The following is a 27070-nucleotide window of genomic DNA, read 5'->3' as shown; positions in this document are numbered from 1 at the left end:
AAGTGATCATAGGCGCACAGTGGCATGATTAATTTCCTATCCTTGAAGTTTATCAACTTGAGAACTTCACGTTCCACTATTCCGCTTCCATGACTTCTTGATCTTGCGTTTGAGTTCGCGTAATCAAACCCGAGAACGGTCCTGACGGCATACGGTGGAACAACGAAAAACTTCTCGTGTTCCCCTGCCAGCAGTACTGCAACGTACTCCACTAGAGAATCATAGAGTTTTCCGTTCAAGCTTCGGAGGTCCTTCGTGTCGATTTGAACACTGCGACCCACGTAGTGGATTGTTCCGAGAAATGTCCTACGGTTTATTTTATTGGCCTCCGTTGTTTGTTGTTTGAACGATCTGAAATCTGAAAATGTGCCACCAATTAAGCAATCTACTATGGAGCAGGTTTTAATGAAGGAGACCACGGATACCTGATCCAGTTTTGTCTCTTGAAGCTAATTTAGTAGTTGCTTTTTCGACTTCCAGGGTTGTTATACGAATGGAGATGTATTTTTCCTTATTTGAACATCTTTTCACCATCTTTCGTACATGCTTGTCTTGCCTCAATTGGGTTTTTCCAAATTGAGCATTTGGGCAGATCCTCGGATTGCTTACCTTGTTGTGTATGATATTGGATCTTTTCGAAACTTTTAGATGACTTCTTAACTTCTTCATTTATGGGATTTTGACAAGGCTAACACGTGATGTAGTAATAAAGAACAGAAATAAAACAGTATTTTTCACAGATTGCCTCGATCGTATTGAAACCTAATGAATTTGGTTACAGAAGACTGATAATCTGACAGATCGCTGTTGCCAACATCTTTTGATCACAGTGATCACAGAAATTAAAAAAAAATCATAGCGGTCAAACGATTTATTTTGATTGAACAGTTTGGTGAAAAAATATCCTCACTCTCTTGAAAACCGGGGGACGTGACTTGACAATCAAGCTTCTCACTCTTTTCAATGTTTTTGATGAATTTCGCGTGCGTGGTTTTGACGGGGTTAACCAATAATGTCAGAATTACAGAATGATTTTTCTATTTTAGTTTTGATCGGATTCGGAGTTTCTACCGCAGAATAGCACTTTGTACATCATTTTTGCTCAACACAATAAAAACAACCATAAACAGCAATATCCATCGCTTAAATCACGCAATGCACCTGGAGGTATTCAACCCTGCACACCTTAATTCGTGCCGAGGGATTGAGTTGTGCCGAAAGCTGTGCCAAGCGCTGTGTCGAACGTGCCTGTCCAGGATCATCAAAGTATTGGGACATGAAGTAGTTCGCCTCCTCGTGGTGTGCCCTGGAAACGTTAATTATCGAACCCCAGGGGGAGATATTGCGGCTAAACGAACTACCGCAGAGTAAGGACGTTGGAACCCCATCCAGCTCGTCCCAGGAGGTTGAAAAGCCCTGCACATAGCCTCGTTGTGCAAAGGCAGGAGTGACACCGGGCTCTTAAAGTGCTTAGCACACGCAGCTGGTAAGCGGTCACATCTGTCCTGTGCTGCCCTGGACAGTTGGCTGGCTATCACGTCTGCTCTAGAACTCAGGCGAACAACTAACAGCTGCTCACTGTGCAGTAGCGAGTGTCACGTCTGACACAACACTTAGTGAAGCGCCATAGCGCAATCGGCCCCCTCCCATGACGTAATGCCTTCGGGCGGTTCCGGGGAGGGCAAGGGCCTAGAGCACAGGGTAAGGTTTAGTGGGTCGGGAGTGCTACTTCTCCTATCCCCACACCCTGAGTTATCTTCTCAGGTGTCTGGGAGCAGATTCCCCCTGTATAAAAAAAAAGGATCATCAAAGTATGCCTATCAAGGTGTCAATATTCCATGAGTTTGGCAACCCTGAAAGTTATAACTTTTGTGATTATGTTTACATTCTCAATTTTTCTGATGTATGGCAAGCATTAACCTTCATTATTTTTAGAGCGTTAGTGGGTCAAGAGGAGGAAGAGGAACTGGAAACCCTCAAACCAATATGGTGTTCAAGCAAATTCAACCCGTCCAGAAGATTCTGGCTCAATGTCTTTTTGAATTGTTGATTGCTTGCAGGTGTACAGTGGAGAAACCCGATCGATGAAGAATGAAATTCCTGTCTATTAAATCCTCCCCGACTAAAGTAAACCCAGAACTCGAACGGGCGATAGTTCAATCCCGCACTAGTCGAACCAGTTTTCAATCATTTAATCGACTCAGAAGTGCGTGTCCTCAAATATATAACCAAAGCCTATCGTATTGCTGATCATTATGCTTTCTACCACCTCCTAATTACACACCATCAAGCCTACTAAGCTACGGTCTGATGCAGTTGTGGTACCTTCCGCAATGTACCATCGATGAAATCTATCAAACATCTTCCCTTAAGATCTGTCATGCTTCGAAAATGGGATTCTCGGCCATCGCAGACTTTAACTGAAGCGCTTTATCTGGCGCCTGTAGGTTTTTATAGAACTCGAGAAGTTTCCGCCCAATCCACTCAGCTCCACACAGATGGTGAACTTTTCCAATACTGAATGTGAGGATTCATCAAGCTCGATGCTCATCGTTCCAAAATTAAATTAAATCTTCGCAGGATGCAAGGGACTCTTAGTTTCGTACGAATAACACCATTGCGTGGCTGTTCCACTATCCCCGTTGGGATCCATTTTGATAAAAATTGTTGATGTTGCCTTCCAAATGTATCATCAAAGGCAACCGTCGGATATTGTTCACAATGATTCCATCATCGAAAACGAATTGTCTCCAGAGGATACCCATTTCAGCAGTCTTCACTGCCATACCGACAAGGACCGGCCATGGTGTAGATGAACTCGACTGAAGTGAGGCCGGAAAACAAGCTGTTCTAGATAAAAACACGATCCGCTGATATTTTTGCTGGGATTCGGAAGAAACGAACTTAGTTTTGCTAGGTTTCGCGATTCAGACAATACTTAAATAATTTTTCGAAAGGTCCTCAACACCGGTGCATACACGTTTGTTATTTTTATGTATTACACTTTCTCACTAGCTTCATTTGTGAGTAAACAATGTATTGAACCGAGTAGTAAACCTTAGCAACGATTTGCAAAACGTCAACACTCAACAGTATTTCCGTTTTATACAATATTGTTTGTGTCAAACTTATCAAAGTGTGCCTTAATGTGCCGAACGGTGTGTCATGCTGTGTTTTGGCACAGTGTGCAGAGTTGATTGCCCCTAGCAATACACTCAATTTTTCAATTTTCCTTTCACATTGGCCATTTGCGTCAACATTGATTCCGGCATCACATCCAGTCAGGTTGCTGTGATCCCTCTGTCCTTTATATTCCAAGATTGCTGCTGTCAAATCGGCCAATCAGAATCTGGCTCGGATTTGACAACAAATTTTCTTGATATCGCTACCCGATTGTCAAGTCCCGTCCCAGCTTAAAACATGTTAAGACAATTAGTCCCATACTTACCTCCCTTCTGCAGGCATTTTTCCGTAAAATTTCCCTCCCTACAGGGATTTTTTTTATTATAATCCATTTATTTGTCAAGGCTCAAATGCGTTAGCTTTGCGGAGCCGAATATTTTTTACATGATTGTGTTGACATACTGGTGATTTTTACAGAATGAATATCATTTCTTACAACTAATGTTAGTAGAACGGGGGCCGATTACTCGCGGCTTACTCGAGAGTAGGGATTACATTTATTGATCATTTGGAGGGAGGACAAAGGAAAGCATTTTGAACTCATTTAAAACTTAAACGTAAAGGATGACTAAAACACAAAACATTAAAAACCCTTACATCAACAGCTTTAAGAAAGTCGTAAATAAGCTTCATAAAGTCGATATCATGGCAAGCCAAGACGTCTCTAATTGGCTTAAAGGGTTGTTTTCCTCGGAGCCTAAGGGAATCACACAGAACGGATCTCGCCTCATGATGCAAGGAGCAGGACCAAACAACATGCTCGATGTCGTGATAACCGTTTCCACAGGTACACAAGTTGCTGTCGGCAAGCGTAATACGGAAGAGGTGGGCGTTTAACGACCAGTGATTGGACATGAGCCTGGACATTACACGAATAAAATAACAACTTATATCCAACCTTTTGAACCAGGGTTCGATCGACACCTGTGGGACAATAGAATGCAGCCATCTTCCCAGATCACCATCATTCCACTTTTGTTGCCAGTTGTCCAGGACTTGCTGACGAGAAATCGTGAAAAATTCGTGGTAGGCGATTTGTCGCTCGTAAATATCGCCTTCCATAGCGCCCCCCTACAGGGATTTGTATTGCAAACGTCACGTTTGAAACGTGCATAAACTGACTTTCAATGTCTACCGTGTCGTTTTTGATTTTCATGAACACGGGAGCACCCGTCTGCACTTATCCGAACCGTATCGCAGGACTGGTAGCGAGTCACTTTTTAGTGACTTGGTCATTTTTTTCAAGCCAGTCACTAAAAGTCTAATTTTTTAAGGTCAAGTCACTAAAGTCACTTTTCCTTATAATCAGTCACTATTTTCAACTTTGTTAGCGTGAATTTATTTCAAGATTGAGAATTCTTTGCTATGTGATGTTTAATGTCTTACTGTATCTACAGCAAAAACTCACTATGACTCGCGAACTTTTCCCTTGGTGAACTTCGTGAAATATCGCGAACTTTTCCAACACTGATCTATAGGGTGTCTACTCATTTTTCTAAATAAAATTTCCTGAGTTTTCCAGGTTTTTCCAGAACTTTAACGGATAAATTCCAGGCTTATAATAAAAAAGCTATTTTTAAAATGCGTTCAAAATATGCTTTTTCTGGAAGATCAAAAACAACAGTAATAAATCCAAACGTTTTTAAGACATGGGAATCAATTTTAAAGAAACAACTGACACAAATCCATTGAATGTTGAAGTTTAGCACTTACTTAATTTCTTACTTTAATAAAGATAAAAAAAAAATGCTTAATTTAAGTAAGTCCAAGATCTAAAAATATTCAATTGCTTGAATTTTCGTATTCCATGTACAAGTTCAAGATATTGAAGAATTTTCAAAGTGCCTGAATTAAGGAAAACATTAAATGATTTATTTCAAGTTCGTAATTAACTTTATGAACGATTAGAGATCTTCATTGCAGTCCCATTAACTTCACAACAATTGTAGGAACTTTGAAGAAGTTCTGAAGAACTTAAAGGAAATGCTGAGAATTTCAGTGAAGCTCCATAAACAAACTGTGGGAACATAAGGGAAGTTAACACACTGAAATTATTGGAAGCTTTAAGATCCTCAAATCGGTTCTTTTATGATCCGAAAATTGTCAGGAACTTTTATGAAGTTCCTAGAATTTCAGAGCACATCACAGGTGCTAAGTGAACTTGAGAAATATAGAAACCTTGAGGGGTATTGTGCAAATTTTTAAGAAGTTCTAAGCACCTCAGAAAAGCTAGATCTAGAAATCTTTGAGGAATTTCAACTCTTAAGAGCAGTTCCCATGACTTTAGTTGAGACTTTTTGGAGCAGTGTAAATATATATAATCGTTAATTTAGAAAAATTAATAACCCTTAAGATGTTCCGAGAATTTCAGGGAAGTACAGAGACCATCAAAGCATTTATGAAACCTTCAGAAATGTTTCAGGAACTTCGCAGAAGTTCAAAGAATTTCAGGGAAATTTATCTTCAATAGAATTGATAGCTTTAGGGAAGCTTCGAGAACATCAAGATCAGAGAATCAAAGGGCAGTTCAAATAATTTCAAGGAAATTGTAGAAACCTTAAAGGAGTTTCAGAAACTTCAGCAAAGCTCCGATAGAATTTTTGGAACGTGATATAAATTACATGAACATCCGGAAAACGTGAGAGTAATTTAAGGGTGTTATATCATGGAGATTTCAAGAACTTAAAAAAATGCGAAAATTTAGCTAAGTTGATTAGAAAATGTCAACGAAGTTCCATTCATTAAAAAAATGCGAGAACTTTTAGCAAGCAGCGATAAACATCTTCAAGAAATTCCAGAGAACTTAGAATCATGAAATGTTTCATGATATTCATCGAAGTTCCGAGTACTTTGAGGACGATCAGATAGCTTCCGAATAATCCCATTAACTTAAGCAAATTTGCAGCGATTTGCAAGGAATTCCGTTGAATTATGGCGTTTACTAAGAATTCTATGATTGATCCAAAAACACCAGGGAGTTTTGAATATACATATATCAGAAAATTTTCCGGATTATTAAACAAATTAATAGAACTTCAGGTAAGCGTGGATAAGTTCAGGAAAAATAAGTGAGCGTTTATAATGGTTAGAATACTTAAGGAAAATAATCGAAACTTCAAGGCAAATCCATTAATTTCAGTAAAGTTGCGGGTTCTTAAATATACTGATCAATTCAGGGCTGTCTAGAGAACTTTAAAGAAATTCAATATCGTTTGGGTAGTTTTAATAAGTGTTGATATTTTAATGGAAGTTTCTAATCGTTCTAATTCTAATTCCAGGAGCACAAAAGTTCCAGAAATTTAGATAAACTTCGAAAACTTCACAGAAGGACAGTGGTCTTCAGAGACATTTCTAGAACTTCATAGAAATCTATGGAGCTTAAGGGGAGATCCGCAAACTTCAGGCATTTTAGGTACATTAGCAAAATGCGAGAGTATTTGAAAGAAGTTTAGTAAGCTCCGAAAATTTGAGCAATTTCAGGGGGAGGTCAGTTCCATTAGTTTCAGAAAATTGGTGGGAAATTTAAAGCAGTTTCTTTCAGCAGTTTTTAGTTTAAAGCAGAAATTTAAAGTTTATTGAGGTCTTCGTATAAGTTCAGAAGTTCACTGAAGCTTAAACATTTTAAGGACGGTTCAAATTAGAGCAGTTTTGAGAATTTCAGAAAAGAACAGAGAACCTCAGAGCAGTTCCTTTAACATTAGAGAAGTTACAGAAAGTTTAAAGAAGTTTAGAAAACTTCAGCGAATTCTTAACCCTTTAGAAGAGATTCATGATCGTTAGAAAAATTATGGAAACTTTAGGAAGTCCTATTGAGATCAGGGAAGTTTAAGAATTTGATGAGTAGTATTGTGATTAACTTCAGGAAAAATTTGGGAAGTTCTGAAGACCTCAGAATAGCCCATTCCATATTCAATGGAAATTTAGATGAAGCTATCCTCCGAATTCAATTTTATTTTAGTTATCCCCGGAATTACCTTGAAATTCTCTACAATAAGACGCCATTTGGAAAGATTATCAGAATATTCATTGAATACATTTCAGATTTCCTTTTGAATCTCACTCCTTCCCGAGGGGGGCGACACATCTAAATCTCAAGTTTAGATGCTCAACAAATCTCACACTAGCGAATCAATCTTCGAACAATCTTCTTTCATTTGTCGCATCTACTTGCATCGCTCATCAATTTTTTGCAGGAAATCTTCAGAATCGTCATCAATCTTCTTTCTATCTACTCAGCGTGCGCGCAGCTAGCCACAGCAAAACACAATCTTTTTTGCATCGTAGATAGAGTCGTCTCCCTCGCTCCTTCCCTTGGAATTCTACTCACATTGAAAGTCTCCTAAGAATTAATTGGCATTTCTCCTCATAAATTTCTTAGATTTCTTCTCATACTTTGTATGGCTTACCTTACCTTACCAATCAGGCTAAGGCCTTGTTGTCCTCTGCTGTCCGAAGAAGTCGTCTCCACTCTACTCGATCCATGGCCACAGTTCGCCAGCCTCGTAGTCTGCGAAGGGTCCGCAGGTCACCTTCTACTTGGTCGATCCACCTTGCCCGCTGCGCGCCTCTTCTTCTTGTTTCTGTTGGGTCGCTTTCTAGAACCATTTTCACTGGGTCGTCGTGCGGCATTCTTACGACGTGCCCAGCCCACCGTAGTCGCCCAATTTTTGCAATGTGGACGATGGATGGCTCTCCCAGCAGCTGGTGCAATTCGTGGTTCATTCGCCTCCTCCACGTTCCGTCATCCATCTGCACTCCACCGTAGATGATACGCAACACCTTCCGTTCGAAAACACCAAGGGCGCGTTGGTCCTCCACGAGCATAGTCCAGGTCTCGTGGCCGTAAAGGACCACCGGTCTAATCAGCGTCTTGTAGACAGTCAACTTTGTGCGGCGGCGAATTTTATTCGACCGGAGCGTCCTCCGGAGTCCAAAGTAGGCATGATTCCCTGCCATAATGCGTCTTTGAATTTCTCTGCTGGTATCATTTTCGGCGGTCACCAGTGAGCCCAAATACACGAACTCATCGACCACCTCAATTTCGTCACCGTCAATCTGAACTCGGGGTGGGAGGCTAACATTGTATTCCCTAGAACCTCTTCCTTTCATGTATTTTGTCTTTGATGCGTTGATGGCAAGTCCAATCCGTCTAGCTTCAGCCTTCAGTCTGATGTACGTTTCCGCCATCATCTCAAAGTTCCGTGCCATAATGTCAATGTCATCGGCGAAGCCAAGGAGCTTGAGGGACTTCCTGAATATCGTGCCACTCGTGTCTATCCCAGCTCTTCTGATCACACCTTCTAACGCGATGTTGAACAGCAGACACGAAAGTCCATCACCCTGCCGTAACCCTCTTCGAGATTCAAAGGGACTCGAGAGTGTCCCCGATACTCGAACAACGCACATCACTCGATCCATCGTCACCTTGACCAATCGCGTCAGTTTATCCGGAAGTCCATACTCGTGCATAATCTGCCATAGCTGATCTCGATCGATTGTGTCGTATGCGGATTTGAAATCGATGAACAAATGATGTGTGGGCACGTTGTATTCGCGGCATTTCTGCAGAACCTGCCGAATCGCGAAAATTTGGTCCGTGGTAGCGCGGGCACCCATGAATTCCGCCTGGTATTGCCAGACGAACTCTCATGCATATGGTGACAGACGGCGGCATAGAATTTGGGAGAGTACCTTGTAGGCGGCGCTCAGCAGTGTGATCGCGCGGTAGTTGCAGCAATCCAACTTGTCGCCCTTTTTGTAGATTGGGCATACGACACCTTCCATCCACTCCTCCGGTAATATCTCCTCCTCCCAAATCTTGGCAATTACCCAGTGCAGCGCTCTAGCCAGTGCTTCACCACCGTACTTCAATAGCTCACTTGGTAGTTGATCTACACCAGTTGCTTTGTTGTTCTTCAGCCGACCGATCTCCTCATCAACTTCTTGAAGATCAGGGGCCGGTAGCCTGTCGTCTTCTGCGCGTGCTCCAAGGTCTGTTGCCGTTCCACCTTCGTTTTCTGCTGCTTCACCGTTGAGGTGCTCGTCATAGTACTGCTTCCACCTCTCAATCACCTCACGCTCGTTCGTGAGAAGGTTACCGTCCATATCCTTGCACATATCGGCTTGCGGCACGTAGCCTTTGCGCGAACTATTTAGCTTCTTCCTGCTGACGCTTCCTCCTTCGGAAAACCGAGTTTTGTCTGTTCCGCGCTTGTCTGTATCGCTCCACATTCAATCTCGTGCGGTGTTGCAGCATTCTCGCCCGTGCTGCATTCTTCTCCTCTACTAACAGTTTGCATTCGCCGTCAAACCAGTCATTTCTTCGGTCCGGGATTGCAGTACCTAGTGCCGCTGCAGCAGTACTACCTATGGCTGAACGGATGTCCCTCCAGCCATCTTCAAGAGAAGCTGCGCCAAGCTGCTCTTCCGTGGGTAGTGCAACTTCCAGCTGCTGCGCGTAGTCCTGGGCAACTCCGGCGTCCCGTAGTTGCTCAATGTTGGGTCGCGGCGTTCGACTTCGACGTGTGTTATGCACCGTCGAGAGTTTTGAGCGCATGCATACTGCAACTAGGTAGTGGTCCGAATCTATGTTCGCACTGCGGTACGTGCGGACGTTGATAATGTCGGAGAAGAATTTCCCGTCGATTAGAACGTGATCGATTTGGTTTTCTGTGTGTTGGTCAGGTGATCTCCAGGTGGCTTTGTGGATATCCTTGCGGGGAAAAAGGTACTTCGAACTACCATACCCCGGGAGGCTGCAAAGTTCACGCATCGTTGGCCGTTGTCGTTCGATACGGCATGCAGGCTGTTTGGCCCGATTGCCGGTCTATACATTGCCTCCCGTCCTACCTGAGCGTTCATGTCGCCGATGACGATTTTGACGTCCCGTTGCGAACAGCCGTCGTACACCTGCTCCAGCTGCGCATAGAACGCTTCTTTCTCGTCGTCGGGTCTCCCTTCGTGTGGGCAGTGCACGTTGATGATGCTGTAGTTGAAGAAACGGCCCTTAATCCTCAACTTGCACATCCTCGCGTTGATCGGCTGCCAACCAATCACGCGTTGGCGCATCTTACCCAGCACTACAAAGCCGGTTCCCAGCTCGTTGGTGGTGCCACAGCTCTGGTAGAAAGTAGCCGCTCGATGCCCGCTTTTCCATACCTTTTGTCCCGTCCAGCAAAGTTCCTGCAGTGCTACGACTTCGAAGTTGCGTGGTTGAAGTTCGTCATAGATTAACCTATCGCAACCCGGGAAGCCGAGCGATTTGCAGTTCCATGTTCCGAGTTTCCAATCGTAGTCCTTATTTCGTCGCGTAGGTCTGTGCCGATTGTTCCGATCCGTATATCTTTCTTTGGTATTTGAAACTTTGTTTTTTTTCAGGGCGACTTGTTGGGCCTGCCCCAACCCACTGTCTCGCCGGGGGACCATCGTGCACAGCTCTGTTTAGAGTCCCACGCTGGCACTAGGACGGTGATCAGCCGCTCCTAACATGGAGAACAGACGCCGTTTTGAGCCGCACCTCCATGGTGAACAGACGCTCAGGTTTGGTGAAGCATTTCCTCTATCACCGTACTATGGTTACCGCGCCAGTGTTCGCGTCGCACCTCTTCACTTTGCTATTGCCGGACTGGCAACATTGCCCAGGCTACGCCACCCAGCTGTGTCCATGTTTCAGCTGGTAGTCTTTTGTTATCATATGACTCGAGGAGGCGTGAAGTAGGAACTTGTGAGGACCAGGGCTAAGTATTCCGCTCCTTCCAGGTTGTCAACTCACCATTTTGTAGCCCAACCTTTGTTTGACAAACTCTCCTGAATTTATTTTCTGAATTCCTTGGAAGATGTCCTGGAGTTAATCTCAGATTTCATTGTAATACTCTTCCAAGTATTTTCGAAAAATTCCAAGGACTTATACTCCAAATTTGTTTTTCTCTCACATACTGTTTGAAATTAACCTCAGAATGCGCTTGGAATTTTCCTTTGAAGTTGTGGTCCTCAGAAATTCCTAAGAGTTTTCATTAAAATTTACTTTTAACTCAATTCAGGGTCACTTTTTAGTCACTATTTTTACAACTATAATACACTATTTAGTCACTTATTTTTTCAACATGGTCACTAAAATCACTATTTTTGTTAGCAGTGATCGCTATCAGCCCTGGTATCGTCGTATTGGACGATTAGATCTTCCAGGCATTGGACCAACTATTGCTGGAGGTAATGCGTTTCGGCCATACTGACTACCGTATCGATAAGACCCTCCCAACCAGGCCCAACGAGAGCCGCTGGGATTTTCGCTGTGAATTGAGTGAGATGATCTGAGTTTTGCTATAGTTTTGAAGAGATTCATGGTGCAGAGAATTCTTACAGTATTTTTCGAACTGTTGCAAAGAACGATTCTCGTTTGCCAATTTTAAATCCGTGGTTTAATCGCTGTTACACCAGTTTCAAGTTTCAAGCAGCATTGCTTCCACTCACTTCAGTATTATCATGATATTTTGTAGTTGTTAGCTCCAAGAAGAGGTTGTAAAGAATGTGTTTGACACATAAAAACCTTTAATTTTCGCGTTCAGAGAGTGATTTTACGATTCGTGAGCGTTCACTCAGAGTGAGCGCTCACGAATTATAAAATCGCAGATTTGACTGGAGGGGTGGTTTTTAGGGCAGTTATTATGTACGCTAGATGGAGGATCCCATGAAAAAAATCACTACAATACCTTGCCTGCCTGCCCAAAAAAAGAAACACGCTTTCACTTCAAAATATCCTTCGTCGTACTCTTATACACGCGTCAGGCAAAGAAACATGAGCTGTTCAGCTACACACATGCGTAAACCGCTTGGTGTGAATAGATAGATATGATTGCCTACTGATGGAATGAATCAACCAAACACAGACAGAGTATTCCTATACCAAACAGGGCTACGGGTTCCAAACATGGCAAATGCTTCTATGTTCGGCGTATAGCTCAAAAATTTTAGTAAGCTAAGAATAAGTTCAATCCATTTAGTCTCATTTGATTGGGAAATTCAGACAAAATTTTTGCTTCCAACCTTAACATTACTTACATAACATAGACGCAGAATAGAGGCAACTGCTAATAATAAACCCCCTGACCCTACTACCATTGAAAGCACCCCGAAATGTGATACAGATTATCCATACTGTAAAACGAGAATTCCCAAACACACGCAATTCCATTAACCCTGTAGTGACTGGAAATTTGATAGTAGCTCACGTCGCTTTTTCTGTTAATATGTGGGTGTTAAACATGTTCCATGTTTGTATTAAGCCAATTTTCTGCTTAGTATGGTTTTGGTCTATGGTAGTTAATAACCAATCAAAACGGTTTTCAAAACTTGTCAAACTAATTAACAATCAGTCATACCTAAAACAACTTATTTCAGTACCTCTTATTCGCATGAGCTAAGACAAGGTGAGGGTTAAACGCAATACCCAAACAAACGAGAGTGAATGTGAATCCGTCCGTCCGTCCGACCGTACCACTTCGCGGGAGGGTGGAAGAAAGGAAAGAAGCAAAAATTCCCACACTTTTCGATCCGACGGACTGTGCAAGGCTTCTTGGTAAATGTACCTTAGTAGGTAGGGACAGGAACTGTTATATGTAGTTAGGGTGAACGAAATTGAGAGGGGAGAAATACGACTTACACATTCCCATACATTTAGTGTTGACTAGTTCTCCCTCAGTAGGCTATGTCACACTGAAGGAAGGGGAATCCACGCAAGGTGCACATTTTGTTTATGCTAGGCATGAGTAAGGATTACCTGAACAGAGAGGTGGAGCTACGCAGTTTATAAACCGCATAATAACAAGCGACTGTGGAGCGCAATTATCATAATATGACTTCTTATTTGATTGGCATCCCGAAAACATTGAATTTAAAATTAAAACGCAAAAAGATTATTATTAATCACGTAAAAAATGATCCACCCTATTGATCGACACCTTCCTTTCAGCATCCTTCTGCACCGTATCCTTTTTCGTCCAAAGATTTTTTTCTTTTTTTTATATAAAAAAAATGCTTCCCACCGCAAACCGCTCAGGCAATAAACGGATCTTTTCTGATACATTTCTGTCGTCTCTCAAGGACTTACGCGTCGTCGTCACTCTGGGATTTATTGAAGTGAATGTCCTTTTCCTTCTCTTTAGCAGGGGTCCTTTTCCCTTTGCCACTTTCTCACCCTATACCTACTTATAAGTGAACTGTTTCTACATGTTACGGTTTCCGGTGGCGTTTTCTCCACTTGGTTAATTCTGAGCTGTATGTACCAGAACACACAAACATAAAATTCACACTCGTGGGAATTTCCTACTTATGTTTTCATCTTTGGGGATACCACAATAAGTACTAATAAATCTACAAACAGATGGTCGGAAGACTTCGATTCCGATCTAGTGTGATTCAGATTGAAGATCGACCGAAGATCGAAGAGTGTCTTTTCTTATGGATTAGTTTGAAATTAAACCAATTGATTAACTAACTACATGTCAAGCATTAACTAATTTCAAGTATGTATGGAGGCGAACCAGCCTAAGGCTGAAAGCCTCCTAAATAAAGCTAAATTAATTAATTAATTTCAAGTATCACTTATAGCCAGTTTATTGGTAGAGGAGAATGTGGAAAACCTGGACGCTAATGCTGGTAGCCATTTCGAAGCTTGAGACTAGTACTACTAAAAAGTAAAAGAGTTATTCGACGGACTCACCACATTTAGTAGAACGGGCATTATTAACAATATAGGCGAGGCAACCCAAGCGCAAGCTCGCTGATCGCATATATGTCAGGTAGGTATAGGTAGGGCACTAGGACAAACAAATTAAATGATTCATATATTTTGACGTAGGATTAAGTCTTTCGGAAACATATTGGGGGTGCAATTAAAAAAAAAAAACAAAATCGACCGCGTTACGAAAAGTGGTCAGGTTTTGAGCGCTTATAACTCTGTCCATAGCGGATGGATTTTAATTCTGAACAAGCCAATCGATTGGAAATTTTTCTACGAAGCTGAACCCTAATAAAAATAACCATAAAAGAGAGTTTAACGACGTATTCCGGGTATTATCCAAACCATTTGTGGGATAGTTTACCCATCCGGGATACTGTTCGTTTATGGTATTTGTTTATTAGGGAACACTGTATCCATTTTCAATAGATCACTATTGAAAATTACACAAATGTCCAACTGTTGCAATTATAAGAAAATCGAATTCGATGTCTCAACAACATTTAATCTTCGTTTGGAGAACGAAGCAAACTATTCAAACAGGGCACTGTTTTTACTCTTCCTACCAGGGGATCAAAATCAAGCTAATTTTTCGTTGGGCGCCAAATTGGTACCTGTGGAAGTGAAACAGGCTCACACACTCGCAAACCAAAAAGTGAGTGTCACTGTTACCAATCATTAGGTAAATGTGCTAGTTTAATCTGAAGGGCGTATTCGTATTATACGGTAATAAGTTTGTGGAGGAGCCTACAAGTAATAATTTGAAACCACTGGTTACATTACCCTATCGTCCCCTTTTCAAAATGAACAAAGTTCATTTTGAATTAGAGTCATATTTAATACTTTTAAGCTAGATCGAATTAGAATGCAATTCAATTATATATTTTTACAGGCCCTTTTGTAAAATTAATGCATTTACCTTCTTCACTCTAGCGAAGAAGAAAAGTATTCAATTTATTAAATACCAACCTACTACACGGATAGAAATCTCCTTATACCTTTTGGCAAATTTCTATTGCTGATTATACATAAAATGTATAAGTCAACTAATAAGCAGACGCCCTGCAAAAAGTTAATGAAGATCATGTGTCAAATGAAATGTATAAACGGACACACATACCTTTTATGCATTCTTATAGGACCTATGTGGTTTGTCTTGTGGAATGTATAAGGCTGCTGTTTTGGCAAAAATGTATAAGTGAAACATATGAATAAAATAATTGACTTTCGTTTCGTGTACATATGTTGAGAACTGTCAAACTTTTGTTTACTTATTGAGGTTTTGCCGATTAATCGGCGCCCACTACTGTACCATTTTAAGCGAACGAGTGCGAGCGAGAGGGAAACAGATTAGTGGGAAAACAAACCGTGCATTGGTGTTGACGGCTCTTTACTCCTATGAGAAAATCCATAAGCAAACGTCAGACTGTGCGTGAAACATGGCGGACTTTGTACTATCCTGTCACTCCACCGAAAATTCCCATAAAAAACTGTCTAAATTTGCTGCAAGAGCAAATTTTTCGACGGTGCCGTCAACGCCAATTCATTCATGTGTGCTAGATAGAGAAAGATGATTAAACGTCAAAAAGGTCTATAGAGGCGAGTACGAAGGTGCATGCGGGTCATCGTTCTCCAGCGATTTACTACGAAAATTTCGCGAGTTTTCCGGCGATTAAAAGCAATATCGTGTTCAGCAAAAGAAAAATCTTATAGCGCGCGTTAATCATTGATTATATAGTTATTTTCCGGTCTGCTTGCCATCGGATGTTAGGGTAATCAGCTGATTGGAGATGATTCTTTTGGAGAAGGCAATAATGGTATTTGCCAGGTACGTGCAATATTTCTATAAACAAAGTGCTAACATTTGAAAACGGCGCAAAAGCCATTTGTAAACAAATGGTTTGTGGGCCCTTTACTCGCTACCCGAAGAACGCCCACGCAAACAAACAGCATCGTCAGGAAGGGGAAAATTTCCCCTACCCGATGTTGCTGTTGTGTCGCGTGGGTGTACTTCAAGTAGTGACTACAGCCTTGACCTTCTGTTTTCAGGTTGACTAAGCATTTTCAGGTGCAAAATTCATTCACCTCCCGACGTATTTATGAATGGTGAGTATCTAATCAATTATTACGACTGATTTGAAGACTGATCTTTAACTTTAACTTTAATTTTAGGGTTCGGACTGAAAATCTCCAAAAAAACGATATTCTACGCGTACCTAGTGCCCTAAATTTTCATTCGGCTGTGCTAGTGCCTTATTTACTACATCTCCCTTCTCCTCTACACTTGTCTCACAAACAAAAAACGAAGAAAATCTTTACATATTCGAGTCGTCAAATCACAGCAAGCTGTCATTGTATCATGTTGAACAACATCAGTGAAAAGAAAATTAATCGCATTTATTTCACATTTAGGCCTATTCTGCGCGGCGTGGGAGGTGAGGTGACAGTGAAGTGATGGTGAAGTGACAATTCCGGAGAACTTTGAGATTAGGTCGTAATTGCTTTTGTAAACAAACAAGTCATTTTCCAATTTCTCGCAAAATAAAGGTCAATCTAAAAAAAAAGTAATAACACAAACAGGTAGATGATAGGTTCCTCTATCATTTGGTATAGTTTGTTTGCAATATTGTTATTTTATTCGCGAGAAATCAGCGATTGACGTGTTTGTTTACAAAAGCAATAACGCCCAAATCTCAAAGTTCTCCGGAATTGTCACCTCGCGTGAGGTGACTCTCCATGCAAATCAAATAGAGAGTCACCTCACCCGAGGTGACAATTGTCACTTCACTAGTGACAGTGAGTCACCTCACCTCACACGCCGCGCAGAATAGGCCTAATTAAGTATTGTGCATTTATGAGTGGATGTTTCTGAGTTGCTTACAGCATTGGTTTTTCATAAATTTCAATGCATTTCTATCACTAATCTTTTCTTATGTTTTCAGTGAATCATCCTTACCAGAAAACCCGGTACACGAACTGATCGTCAAATCGTTTAGGACGCTTGATAACGTTCCTTTGTCGTAGGTTCCGGGACAAACAGGAGTCTGAAGCTTGTTCCTTGGGTCACGGCTCTTATTCTGAGTATCACTTCCTTATCACCGTGTAGTGACACCCGTAATAAGGCCCTCCATCTGCCTTGGAAGAGCTGCATGTCCCTCATTAGCATGTGTTAATTCATCGTTAGATTCATCAGTTGTTCGTTCAGCTACGGCTCCATCCGATGCCTCATAAGAACAACCGTTGGATTTATAAGTTTCTGGAGCCTTTTTCACTTCTCGCATATTTCGAGCATATTGTATTCCAGCTTTGCTCATGACGACTACATTTGTACCTTCTCTGGCAATCACCGTATATCGCTCTGCTGAACATGTAGGATCAACTTTGCTCTTCTTAGATTGTGCCAGTAAAACGATGTCGCCGACCTGGATGTTCGAAGGTTTAGCTCCCCGCACGGAATCAGTGTATGTTTTGCTGGCAAGTTTAACTTCTGCGTCTTTCTCTTCCAATTCATTACAATCAAGGTCACCGGACCACAAGCAAGGGAACGTCCCGCGATACCTCCATCCAACCATCATATCGAATGGAGTTACACCAAGTCTTGAGTGGGGAACTAGAGTGTTGTGCCGGTGGACATAATTTTGCAACGCAAGTCTCGAATTTATACCGGGCCTTATTACGGGTGTCACTACACGGTGATCAGAATAAGAGCTGTGATTACCGTACAAATCAAAAGGGAATCACTTCACCGTGACGACAAGTGACAAGTTTTCACCATGAAGTGACATCCGTAATAAGCCCTACCGTCAAACCTAGAAGCCGCCAATGCCTTACTTTACTACAGACGGGATTGCTGGTGCCGCCAACTCCCTCAATGAAGTTGGCCTACTAGACCTCCAGCAAGGATCGGTGCCATTCCGCTACAACGGGTTGATGGTTCGTCAATTTACCTTCTGGTCAACCAATGACCGGAGAAGAGAAATTGTATATGGTAGTGTTATTTACAATGAAAATTAGAAAATATATATACACATTTGGGTTTCGGTTGTCGTTATTCCGGGTCATTTGATCTTCGAAACGAACTAACGGATATTTCTCGCGAAATCTGCAGTTATTTTTTAAACCGACATTCTCGATCGTATTTTGTTAATTTTAGACTATTTTCTGCGTGAGATTACCTCGTTCCGCAGGGTACGAGTAGAGGAAACCTACGTCTTCGCCATTGGTCCTACTCCAGGGAATTACGGGTGTCGAGAGGAGATATGCAAACGACCGTAGAAGTTCAGTCTCAAACGTACTATCAGACCCGTTGTACTTTGACCACCAATCCGTGGTAGGTCTCGGCCTTCCCGATCCGACGACGGTCTTTTCATGTGATGCTTTCCGCGATTTATCAGAAGACCATCCAGATTCCGAACTGAATGATATCTTCCTGAGCGATTGCAACTTACGACCGCTCCTAGGTTTTCGCGATTTATCCGACGACCCTCCAGATTCCGAAATGTTCGAAACTAATCTCGATCCACGGACATTATCCGACGACCATCCAGATTCAGAGCTGGACGAAACTGATTTCGTTTCAGGAACGCTATTTTTCGCTTTCCGCGTGCCATTATCTAATTTATGTCTAACCGGATTCGGAGCATCTACTGGGCTAGCCAAAAGTGGCATCGCACCCAGTGGATCAAATATTTGCATATGTGGGTATACAAACATCCAAGGTTGCGCTAACGGTTGATTACTGACCGGGTTCCACCTACCAAACAAAGAAAGGTACGGGTAGCAAATAAAGAATGTGTCCTGAATGTGCATAATTCCATGACGATTGTAAAGAGGACTCCAGGATTTATGAAATATATTAAGCGGTTAGAATATTGAGGGTATCGTTCCACAAGAATTCTGCGGACAGTTTTTAGGGAATTACGAAGATATTTCCAAGGGCAATATCCTGAGTGGTGCGGAGTCGATCACTTTGAATTTTCATGTTATTTTGCTTGAAATCTTTTACTTTGCTTGTCTTTGTTTACATGCTCTCAATACCGCTCACAAATTGGACCTTTTTTTTTCAGAGAAACAAAATTGGGCTACAAAATGGTGAGTCGACAAAATGGAAGGAGTGGAATTGACGAGTGCACGGATGGGTTTGAGTTCACTCGCTCGACAAAAAGTGACACAACAGCGGGGCCCTGTTTACTAAAAATGAACACATACAGGGTGCGTGACGAATTTTTGCAGTAAATTTCAAATAGTAATTTCTCATGCTTGTGCATCATGATTTAGATATATTTGGCAGCACTGGATAGCTTATACTGTTAGGTGTAAGATTTAAACAAACAATGTTGAGTAAACGTAAAGATGTCGAAACAAGAGAGCAATCTGTCAGCCGTTGTCGCTTTGTTGCGCGCCGGAGTATGCATGAAAGAAATAATTCGGTCGGTAAATGTGTCTGAAAGAACAGTGTATAATATTAAAAAAGGCTTGGGAAAGTGATAAGACGGAGCACCTGCTCATACTGCTAATAAAGCACAGAAATGGCTTACGGAAAATATTTCGTAAATTTGGAAGGAAGAAATTTGGCCCCCAAGCAGTCCCGATATCAATCCGTTGGATTATTTTGTATAGGGCGTCGTCCAACGGGATATCAATAGAACCCCTCACACCACACTTAAGTCGCTAAAAGCTAAAATCAAGGCAGTGATGACATCTATGGATCGAAACATTTTAAAACGTGCATACTGCAGTTTCCGGAAGCGTCTAACTACAGTCGTCGAAAGGGAAGGCAATTTTTTTGAATAAATTTACTTACAACTTCCATATGCTGCGAAAGAAAATAAATCGCACAAAATTCATTGCTAGAATAACTAACTGGTGTATTTTTTCTCAAATATGCCATTTACTGCAAAAATTCGTCACGCACTCTGTATGTGTTCATTTTTAGTAAACAGGGCCCCGCTGTTGTGTCACTTTTTGTCGAGCGAGTGAACTCAAATCCATCCGTGCACTCGTCTATTAGCGAATTTGTTTATTATTCAGTTCCAACCTGGATCGGGTATCAAGATTGGGTCTGCTTGTTTTCTGACAAACGTCAGTTTGATCGTTTGTTTTTAAAACCCAGCTCAGGTTGAGGTTCGCACTGACAAAAAGTTCGGTTTCGCACTGGGTTGGAACTGGTTCCAACTCCGATAATAAACGAATTCGCTATATGATAACAAAAGACTACCAGCTGAAACATGGACACAGTTGGGTGGCGTAGCAGAGGCAATGTTGCCAGTCCGGCAATAGCAAAGTGAAGAGATGCGACGCGAACACTGCACAGTGGGACCATTCTGAAAAAGACGGTCAATACCTTTTCTCCCCTTTATCGTCGTTTAAGAGACTTGGTGTCTTGGAAGAAGTTTCTCGTAATAATGGTCCACGTCTTTTGAAATAATAACCCAAATTTTTTTTAAGCTGGTATTACACTTACAAAAACTATTTTTTTACTGGTTCGAGATAATAGCTTTATGTCTTGAGCAATGTAGTAGAAAAACAAATTTTATGAAATTTTGCTCAAGACACCAAACTTCTATATCATTATCTTCACAATATTTAAGTGAACTCTTGACAGGAGTACCTTAAAATCACTGTTTTGGCTTTTTTGGTCTTATAATCTCAACTAAACGGTTTGACATGTTCTACATAGATTTAAATATATTTGATGAATTTGCTGAAGACAACGGTAGTAAAGGGTGATACGGTCAAAATTTGGTCAAGGGAAAACGCGTGTAAATCGTTGAAATCGTTTATTTAAAAAATCAAATTAAATTTCTTTTTCAAGTTCAATTAGTATAAAATTCAGGAAAAATATTCAGTTAGGCTTCCGCTTTTCCAAATCCGAATTGCCGGGCCTTACGCTTGACCCCTGCCATCAGATTTTGTACAGCCACCTTGTCCACCTTCTTCGCCGCAGAAAGCCAGTTTGCCTTGAACTGCTGCTCGCCCTTAGCAGTTTTTTTGGTCTTCTTTAGGTTCCGCTTGACAATAGCCCAGCATTTCTCAATTGGGCGGAGCTCTGGCGTGTTGGGAGGGTTCTTGTCCTTGGGAACCACCTGCACGTTGTAGGCGGCGTACCACTCCATGGCCTTTTTACCGTAATGGCAAGATGCCAAATCCGGCCAAAACAGTACGGAACAACCGTGTTTCTTCAGGAAAGGCAGCAGACGTTTATTCAAACACTCTTTCACGTAAATTTCTTGGTTGACAGTCCCGGAAGCTATGAAAATGCTGCTTTTCAAGCCACAGGTACAGATGGCTTGCCAAACCAGATATTTCTTTGCAAACTTTGACAGTTTCATGTGCTTGAAAACATCTGCTACCTTTCCCCTTCCTTTTGCCGTATAAAACTCCTGTCCCGGAAGCTGCTTGTAGTCGGCTTTGACGTAGGTTTCGTCGTCCATTACCACGCAGTCAAACTTCGTCAGCATCGTCGTGTACAGCCTCCGGGATCGCACTTTGGCCGTCGTATTTTGTTTATCATCGCGATTTGGAGTCACTACCTTCTTGTAAGTCGATAGTCCGGCTCGTTTTTTGGCTCGATGCACGGTTGTAGACGATACACCCAGCTTATTTGCGGCATCTCGGAGAGAGAGGTTAGGGTTTCGCTTGAAACTACCGGCAACTCTCTTTGTCGTCTCAGCGGCTTCCGGTTTTCGATTTCCCCCCGATCCAGACTTCCTGGCTGTCGACAAACGTTCCCCAAACACTTTAATTACATTTGTAACGGTTGATTTGGCAACTTTTAGCGATTTTGCCAACTTTGCGTGCGAGTAGCTCGGATTTTCGCGATGCGCGAGCAAAATTTTGATACGCTGCTCTTCTTGCTTGGACGGCATTTTGACAACTGAAGAGTGAATTCCAAAATCAAAATAGGAGCAACATTCTACACACACACACCTTCAAAATGAGGGGTGACAAAATGACAAAAAAAAGCGATTTTAAGGTGCTCCTGTCAAGAATTCACTTAAATCTTGTAAAGATAAAGATATAGAAGCTTGGTGTCTTGAGCAAAGTTTCATAACATTTGTTTTTCTACAACATTGCCGAAGACATAAAGCTATTATTTCGAACCAGTAAAAAATAGTTTTTGCAAGTGTAATACCAGCTTAATAAATATTTAGGTAATTATTTCAAAAGACTCGGACCATTATTACGAGAAACTTCTTGGTACCATCAAGTATACTGCCTTTTATACGCAATTATCAAAAAGACACCAAGTCTTTAAAACGAAGATAAAGGGGAGAAAAAGGTATTGACCGTCTTTTTTTCAGAATGGTCCGACTGTGCACTGGCGCGGTAACCACAGTGTACGGTAATAGTACGTTCAGACTACATAGTTATAACATGTTATAGCGCTATCTTGATGGTGGTCTCTGTGTTGCAATTATTTGACAACCGTTATAACATGTTATAACTCTCCAGTCTGGACAGCGTTAAATGCCTTGTTCAGACTATAGAGTTATAACATGTTATAACGGTTGTCAAATAATTGCAACACAGAGACCACCATCAAGATAGCGCTATAACATGTTATAACTATGTAGTCTGAACGTACTATAATGGAGGAAATGCTTCACCAAACCCGAGCGTCTGTTCACCATGGAGGCACGGCTCAAAACGGCGTCTGTTCTCCATGTTAGAAGCGGCCGATCACCGTCCTAGTGCCAGCGTGGGACTCCAAACAGAGCTGTGCTGGCCCAACAACCCTGGAAAAAATATAAAGTTGTAAATACCGAGGAAAGTACCCGGTAAGGACCCAACAATGTCATCAAGCTTAGACCAATCAGCCTCCTTTCAGCGCTGAGCAAATTGTTTGAGAAACTCATGCAAGGGGCACTCCACCAATCACCAGGTACGGGTGATGAATAACATCCGAAGTAACAAAACTATATCCAAGTCCACAGCCTTGCTAGACGTTGAAAAGGCATTTGACAATGTCTGGTGGCATGACGGACTTGTGTACAAGCTTTGTAACTTCAACTTCCCATTACATCTGGTTAAAATCACCCGTAACTACCTCCAGCAAAGGTCATTTAAGGTATCGTTGAATGATTGTCTTTCAGACACGTTTTCCATCCCAGCAGGAGTCCCGCAAGGCAGTCTGCTGGGACCCTTGATTTACAGCTTTTACACTTCCGACATTCCTCTCCTCGGAGACGGTTGCGTGTCTTTCCTGTTCGCAGATGATACCGCAATAGCCGTCGCGAAATAACGAACAAACTTCAACGATGCCTTAAAGTCTTTGCTGGTTATGCAAACACCTGGAATATTAAAATCAATGCCTTTAAAACTCAAGCAATCATGTTCCACCATTGACAATCGCTCAAACTAAAACTGGCTCCATCTTGTGCTGTAATCATGGGTTGAGTGGTCTGCCGAAGTTACATACCTTGGAATGGATTAAGAGATGAACCAGCCCAAGGCTGAAAATCTCTCTAATAAAGCAAAAAAAAAAAAAAAAAAAACCTTGGAATGGTATTCGATGAGAAGCTATACTGTTCCGCTCGCACATAATCACATTATCGTTGTAGGATACTACTAAGATGTTGCAGTGTACCAAAATTGATGAAAGAATGGATTTCGGTTGCATTTTTAATGCAGATTTCGAACACCTCTAAAGAACCCAATTGTTATGAGTCAAAAAAGTTGAACGTGTATTAAGTTTAAAATTATGATTCGGTTGGAGTCGGAGTACTGCACAGCCCTAGACCATAATGCATTTTGCAAATTCGTATGGACGGTAAACTCTTGCCCCTAGCAAACTCCACCTTCCTCTAAACGTGCAACGTACCATACCAGTTGCCTTTTTGATAATTTAATTGCGGAATTTCGAAGAAATGCATACAACTCGTCAACTTTTGCAGCAGATAACTTTTAATAAAATGTTTCTTCTTTTCATGCACTTTCAACTACATCGAGTGGTTAGGGTTTACATTTGATTTATATTTCAATATACTATAATAATTGCATTTTTCTGCGGGTAGTTATGCACTTCCAAAGATATTACACCAACTGCACTATCCAATAGGCGCGGAATAATAAAACATTCACTTTGTTATTTAAGTTTCTCACAATTTAAGTTATCTTAAAATTAACAAAAAAAATCGAGTATAATATGTTTGAAATAGGTTGGTATACATCAAAAAAAGAAGAAAAAATTAGCAACTGAAGAGCATTTTAGTGGAACACCTGCTCAAATTCGTAAGTCTCAGATCGCTTCGTAGGCTTCCTCGCAGTAATCGACGCTCGTCTTCATCTCCTGCACAAACTCATCGACGTGACTCTTGCGCTTACTCCGCCGTCGTTCGTCTCGCGGTTCGTCCTTCTCCCGGCTGGATTTCTTTGACTTTTTGTGCTTACTGCTGCGTTCCTTATCTTTGTCCTTATCTTTACTCTGTGAGATGGAAATGAATGTATGTACATAGGTTATCGTAAATGGACCAGGACGAAGGAAACAACATACCTTCTTCCCAACGCTGCTGCTCTTGGAGCAGGTGATGGACACGTTCGAGCCGACATCCTCACCACCTTCTGGCGATCGTCGCTCCTTAGTGTCAAGAGACCAACTCTCACTATCGTTCAACGATCCTGAATCGGCATTTGTCGGATCTACTCGATCGATTTCCAGCTCCATGCTGGACAGGGAGTATGCTCGGTCCACAACTACCGGATTGGGAGAAGGGGTAAGGTCATGTCGCAAAGGGTTCGATCTTTTGGGTGAATTTGCTACAATCATCGACGTGGTAGAACGTTCGTTCGTTTGATCGGCACCATCGCCAACGAATTCATCATCAAATCGGGAAACTAGAGGATTATGGTGACTATCATCCTCACTGTCAGTGTCCTGCACCGGGTTTGACTCTGGCATTCCGACTGGACCGTCTATAGCGTCATCAAGGAAGGATTTGTCCAGAACGCCACCATCTGGACAGAACTCATCAACGTTGCTGATTTTGCCGCCTGGAGATCCTAAAGCACCACCGCCACCAGTGGCCACGAAGCCACTGCTGCTACCCTCCACCGGAATCGAACCCATGGTAGCACTCTTCGGGATCCGCAAGGCTTCCACACTCTGTGACTTGTGCGCCAAGGGCGTCGCTAGCTTTTTACCTCCTGGCGAGGCAAGTTTTGCAGTGTTCACGGTAGAGGTCGAAGCGACGGCTAAGTGACTGTTCTTATCCGGTACGATAATGGGATGGCCACCACCTAGAATTATACTCTTTGTCGGACGGGGCATTTGCTCCAGGGGAGTGGACGGGGCCGAAACAGGTTGTGGCTTTTTACGACTAATAAGATTCTCCAAAAAGTTGCTGTAATCGGATTCGTCGGATTTCTATCAAACACACAGATAAGCTCAGTAACAAAAGAAAAAAAAGCAAGAATATCGTGAGTACTCACCAGAAATTCCGTAATCTCTAGCCGACAAATGTCAGCATCTTGCTCATTTTTCTTCATTGATGCCTCAAGGGCGCTTCTCTGCAAATACAGGAACGGAATGCCAAAGAACTTGTGCAGCAATCGCAGTCCAAACCCGTTTCTCATGGAACTATCGCCGTAGACTATCTCTGCCGTTCGGTGTTGACTTGCTTCTTCGATGAAACCTTGGATCTGGTCCTTGCTGATGACTCGATGATGACCCATATCACAGTGATTCCCCAGCAGCAGCACCGGAATCTCACCCGGCACCTTTGGCAACTCTCTGCACACATAATCGAACGTCCATGCCTTGGTAATGTCCATCATTATGATGACACAGTGGGTTCCCTTGTAGACATCCAGGAACTCCGCATCAAGCACCGGGATCTCCTCCGCCAGGGCATCAGTGTTCAGCTTCAGTCCACCAGCTTTCTGTTTGGATTTTCCCCGGTCTACAACATCCCAAACCTCGACCTTGACAATGTCGTCCGTGGCCTTGAAGGACCATTGAATCGAAGCCACCTGAATTTGATCCGTCGGATTGTACTGCTCAAGGAAAGCTTTACCCTGAAGCCGCTCCAGAAGACACGATTTCCCCACATTTCGATCGCCCTTGATTATAACTTTCACTGCGAAACAAAAGAGGCCATTAGCTGCTGCATTCTCACGAACCAAAGAAAATCCCTTGTTATACTCACTGTTGTACTGCACCCCACGTGAGAACTTCTTCCTCAGCGAATCGGACATTTGTTGACCGACGGATCCGGGCAGGGTCGAACCCCCACCAGCACCAACACCTCCTCCGGGGCCATCGCTCTTCGTGGCCAATTTCTTGAACACGGAGAACATCCTAGTTGTTTCCCCACAGAGGCGAGCAAATCGATGACGACGCAGCAGATGTTTGTGACCTCAATGTGAAAATTTTTCTTCTCTATTTCACCAGCACCAGACGACAAGGACCGAATCCAGATGGGGCCATTGTATTTACATTCTTCTTATCTGTAAAACAATCGTCTGATAAGGAACCGAATAGCACTAACTTGTCTAGGAAGATTCCACAGACTCTTTTCTATAACTGAAACAGATGGAGAAAACACAGCGAGAACGAATGCACTTGGCAGCTTTCATTCATAAATGCACGCCCACACACACATAAAAATGCATCTTCGTCCGTTTGACAGATGCAACTACAACGTCAGCAAAATAACAAACAGGGATGTGAGCAGTGAGCAGCTTCTACACTGAAATGTTTCAAAGCATCGATGCAGAGATTTCAAAAAGGCGAAAGCGATATCATGGCAATAAGCTTTAATTGCACATTTTTCATCAATTGAAAGCCCAGCCATATGAACAAAAACTTAATTAGGAAGAAAAATGTCATCTTTGCCAGCAAGTCGTGTTTTGTTGAGAGAAATCGAAAACATTGCTTAAAAAATTAGCTTCGCCTAATTGATATGTTAGTGTTGAATGATTTCAAACTCGGTTCAACGCTGCACTGTAAAAAAATATGAAATGAACTGGAATGCAAAAAATCAATTTTTTTTTTTTTTAATATTATATTTGATAAAAATTCTACTACGTTCAAGACTGATATAAATTAATATTGGCTGTCTAGCAATGATCACGCAAACGTCCAATATTATCATCACAAATTTTCTATAAAAAAACGAAGATGGAAAGTTTTTTTTGCAAAGATAGATTTCA

The 27070-nt window shown here is 42.0% G+C and overlaps 2 protein-coding genes across 4 annotated transcripts in view; both read right to left on the bottom strand.

Moving 5' to 3' along the window:
• The window catches only part of LOC135708749 (rab-like protein 6), a 376690-nt gene extending 350264 nt beyond the window's left edge, over positions 1 to 26426 (bottom strand). The window contains exons 1-4 of one of the 3 annotated variants that reach the window (XM_065230884.1): positions 26065 to 26424; positions 25349 to 25995; positions 24414 to 25283; positions 24138 to 24344 (exon numbers count right to left, since the gene is read on the bottom strand). In XM_065230884.1, coding sequence (XP_065086956.1) covers positions 24159 to 24344; positions 24414 to 25283; positions 25349 to 25995; positions 26065 to 26215 — 1854 coding nt within the window. In that variant the 5' untranslated portion in view covers positions 26216 to 26424 and the 3' untranslated portion in view covers positions 24138 to 24158. Of the gene's footprint in view, positions 1 to 23803; positions 24345 to 24413; positions 25284 to 25348; positions 25996 to 26064 lie in introns of those variants that run through there. The other 2 variants (XM_065230885.1, XM_065230883.1) reach the window with 2 other exon arrangements.
• Positions 16871 to 17493, bottom strand: LOC135708779 (uncharacterized). The gene is made up of 2 exons (XM_065230918.1): positions 17157 to 17493; positions 16871 to 16962 (listed from the first exon to the last, which is right to left on the bottom strand). The coding sequence occupies exons 1-2, from the start codon at positions 17491 to 17493 to the stop codon at positions 16871 to 16873; spliced, it is 429 nt and encodes a 142-aa protein (XP_065086990.1).
• Positions 26427 to 27070: the final 644 nt, after the last annotated feature.

This window comes from Ochlerotatus camptorhynchus, unplaced genomic scaffold (assembly GCF_037179485.1).
Source record: "Ochlerotatus camptorhynchus isolate MF236.1 unplaced genomic scaffold, CSIRO-AGI_Acam_v1.1 ptg000334l, whole genome shotgun sequence".
In the NCBI taxonomy this organism is placed as follows: Eukaryota; Metazoa; Arthropoda; class Insecta; order Diptera; family Culicidae; genus Ochlerotatus; species Ochlerotatus camptorhynchus.
Note: the sequence above shows the minus strand (reverse complement) of the source record. Positions and strands in the feature narration are given on the sequence as shown.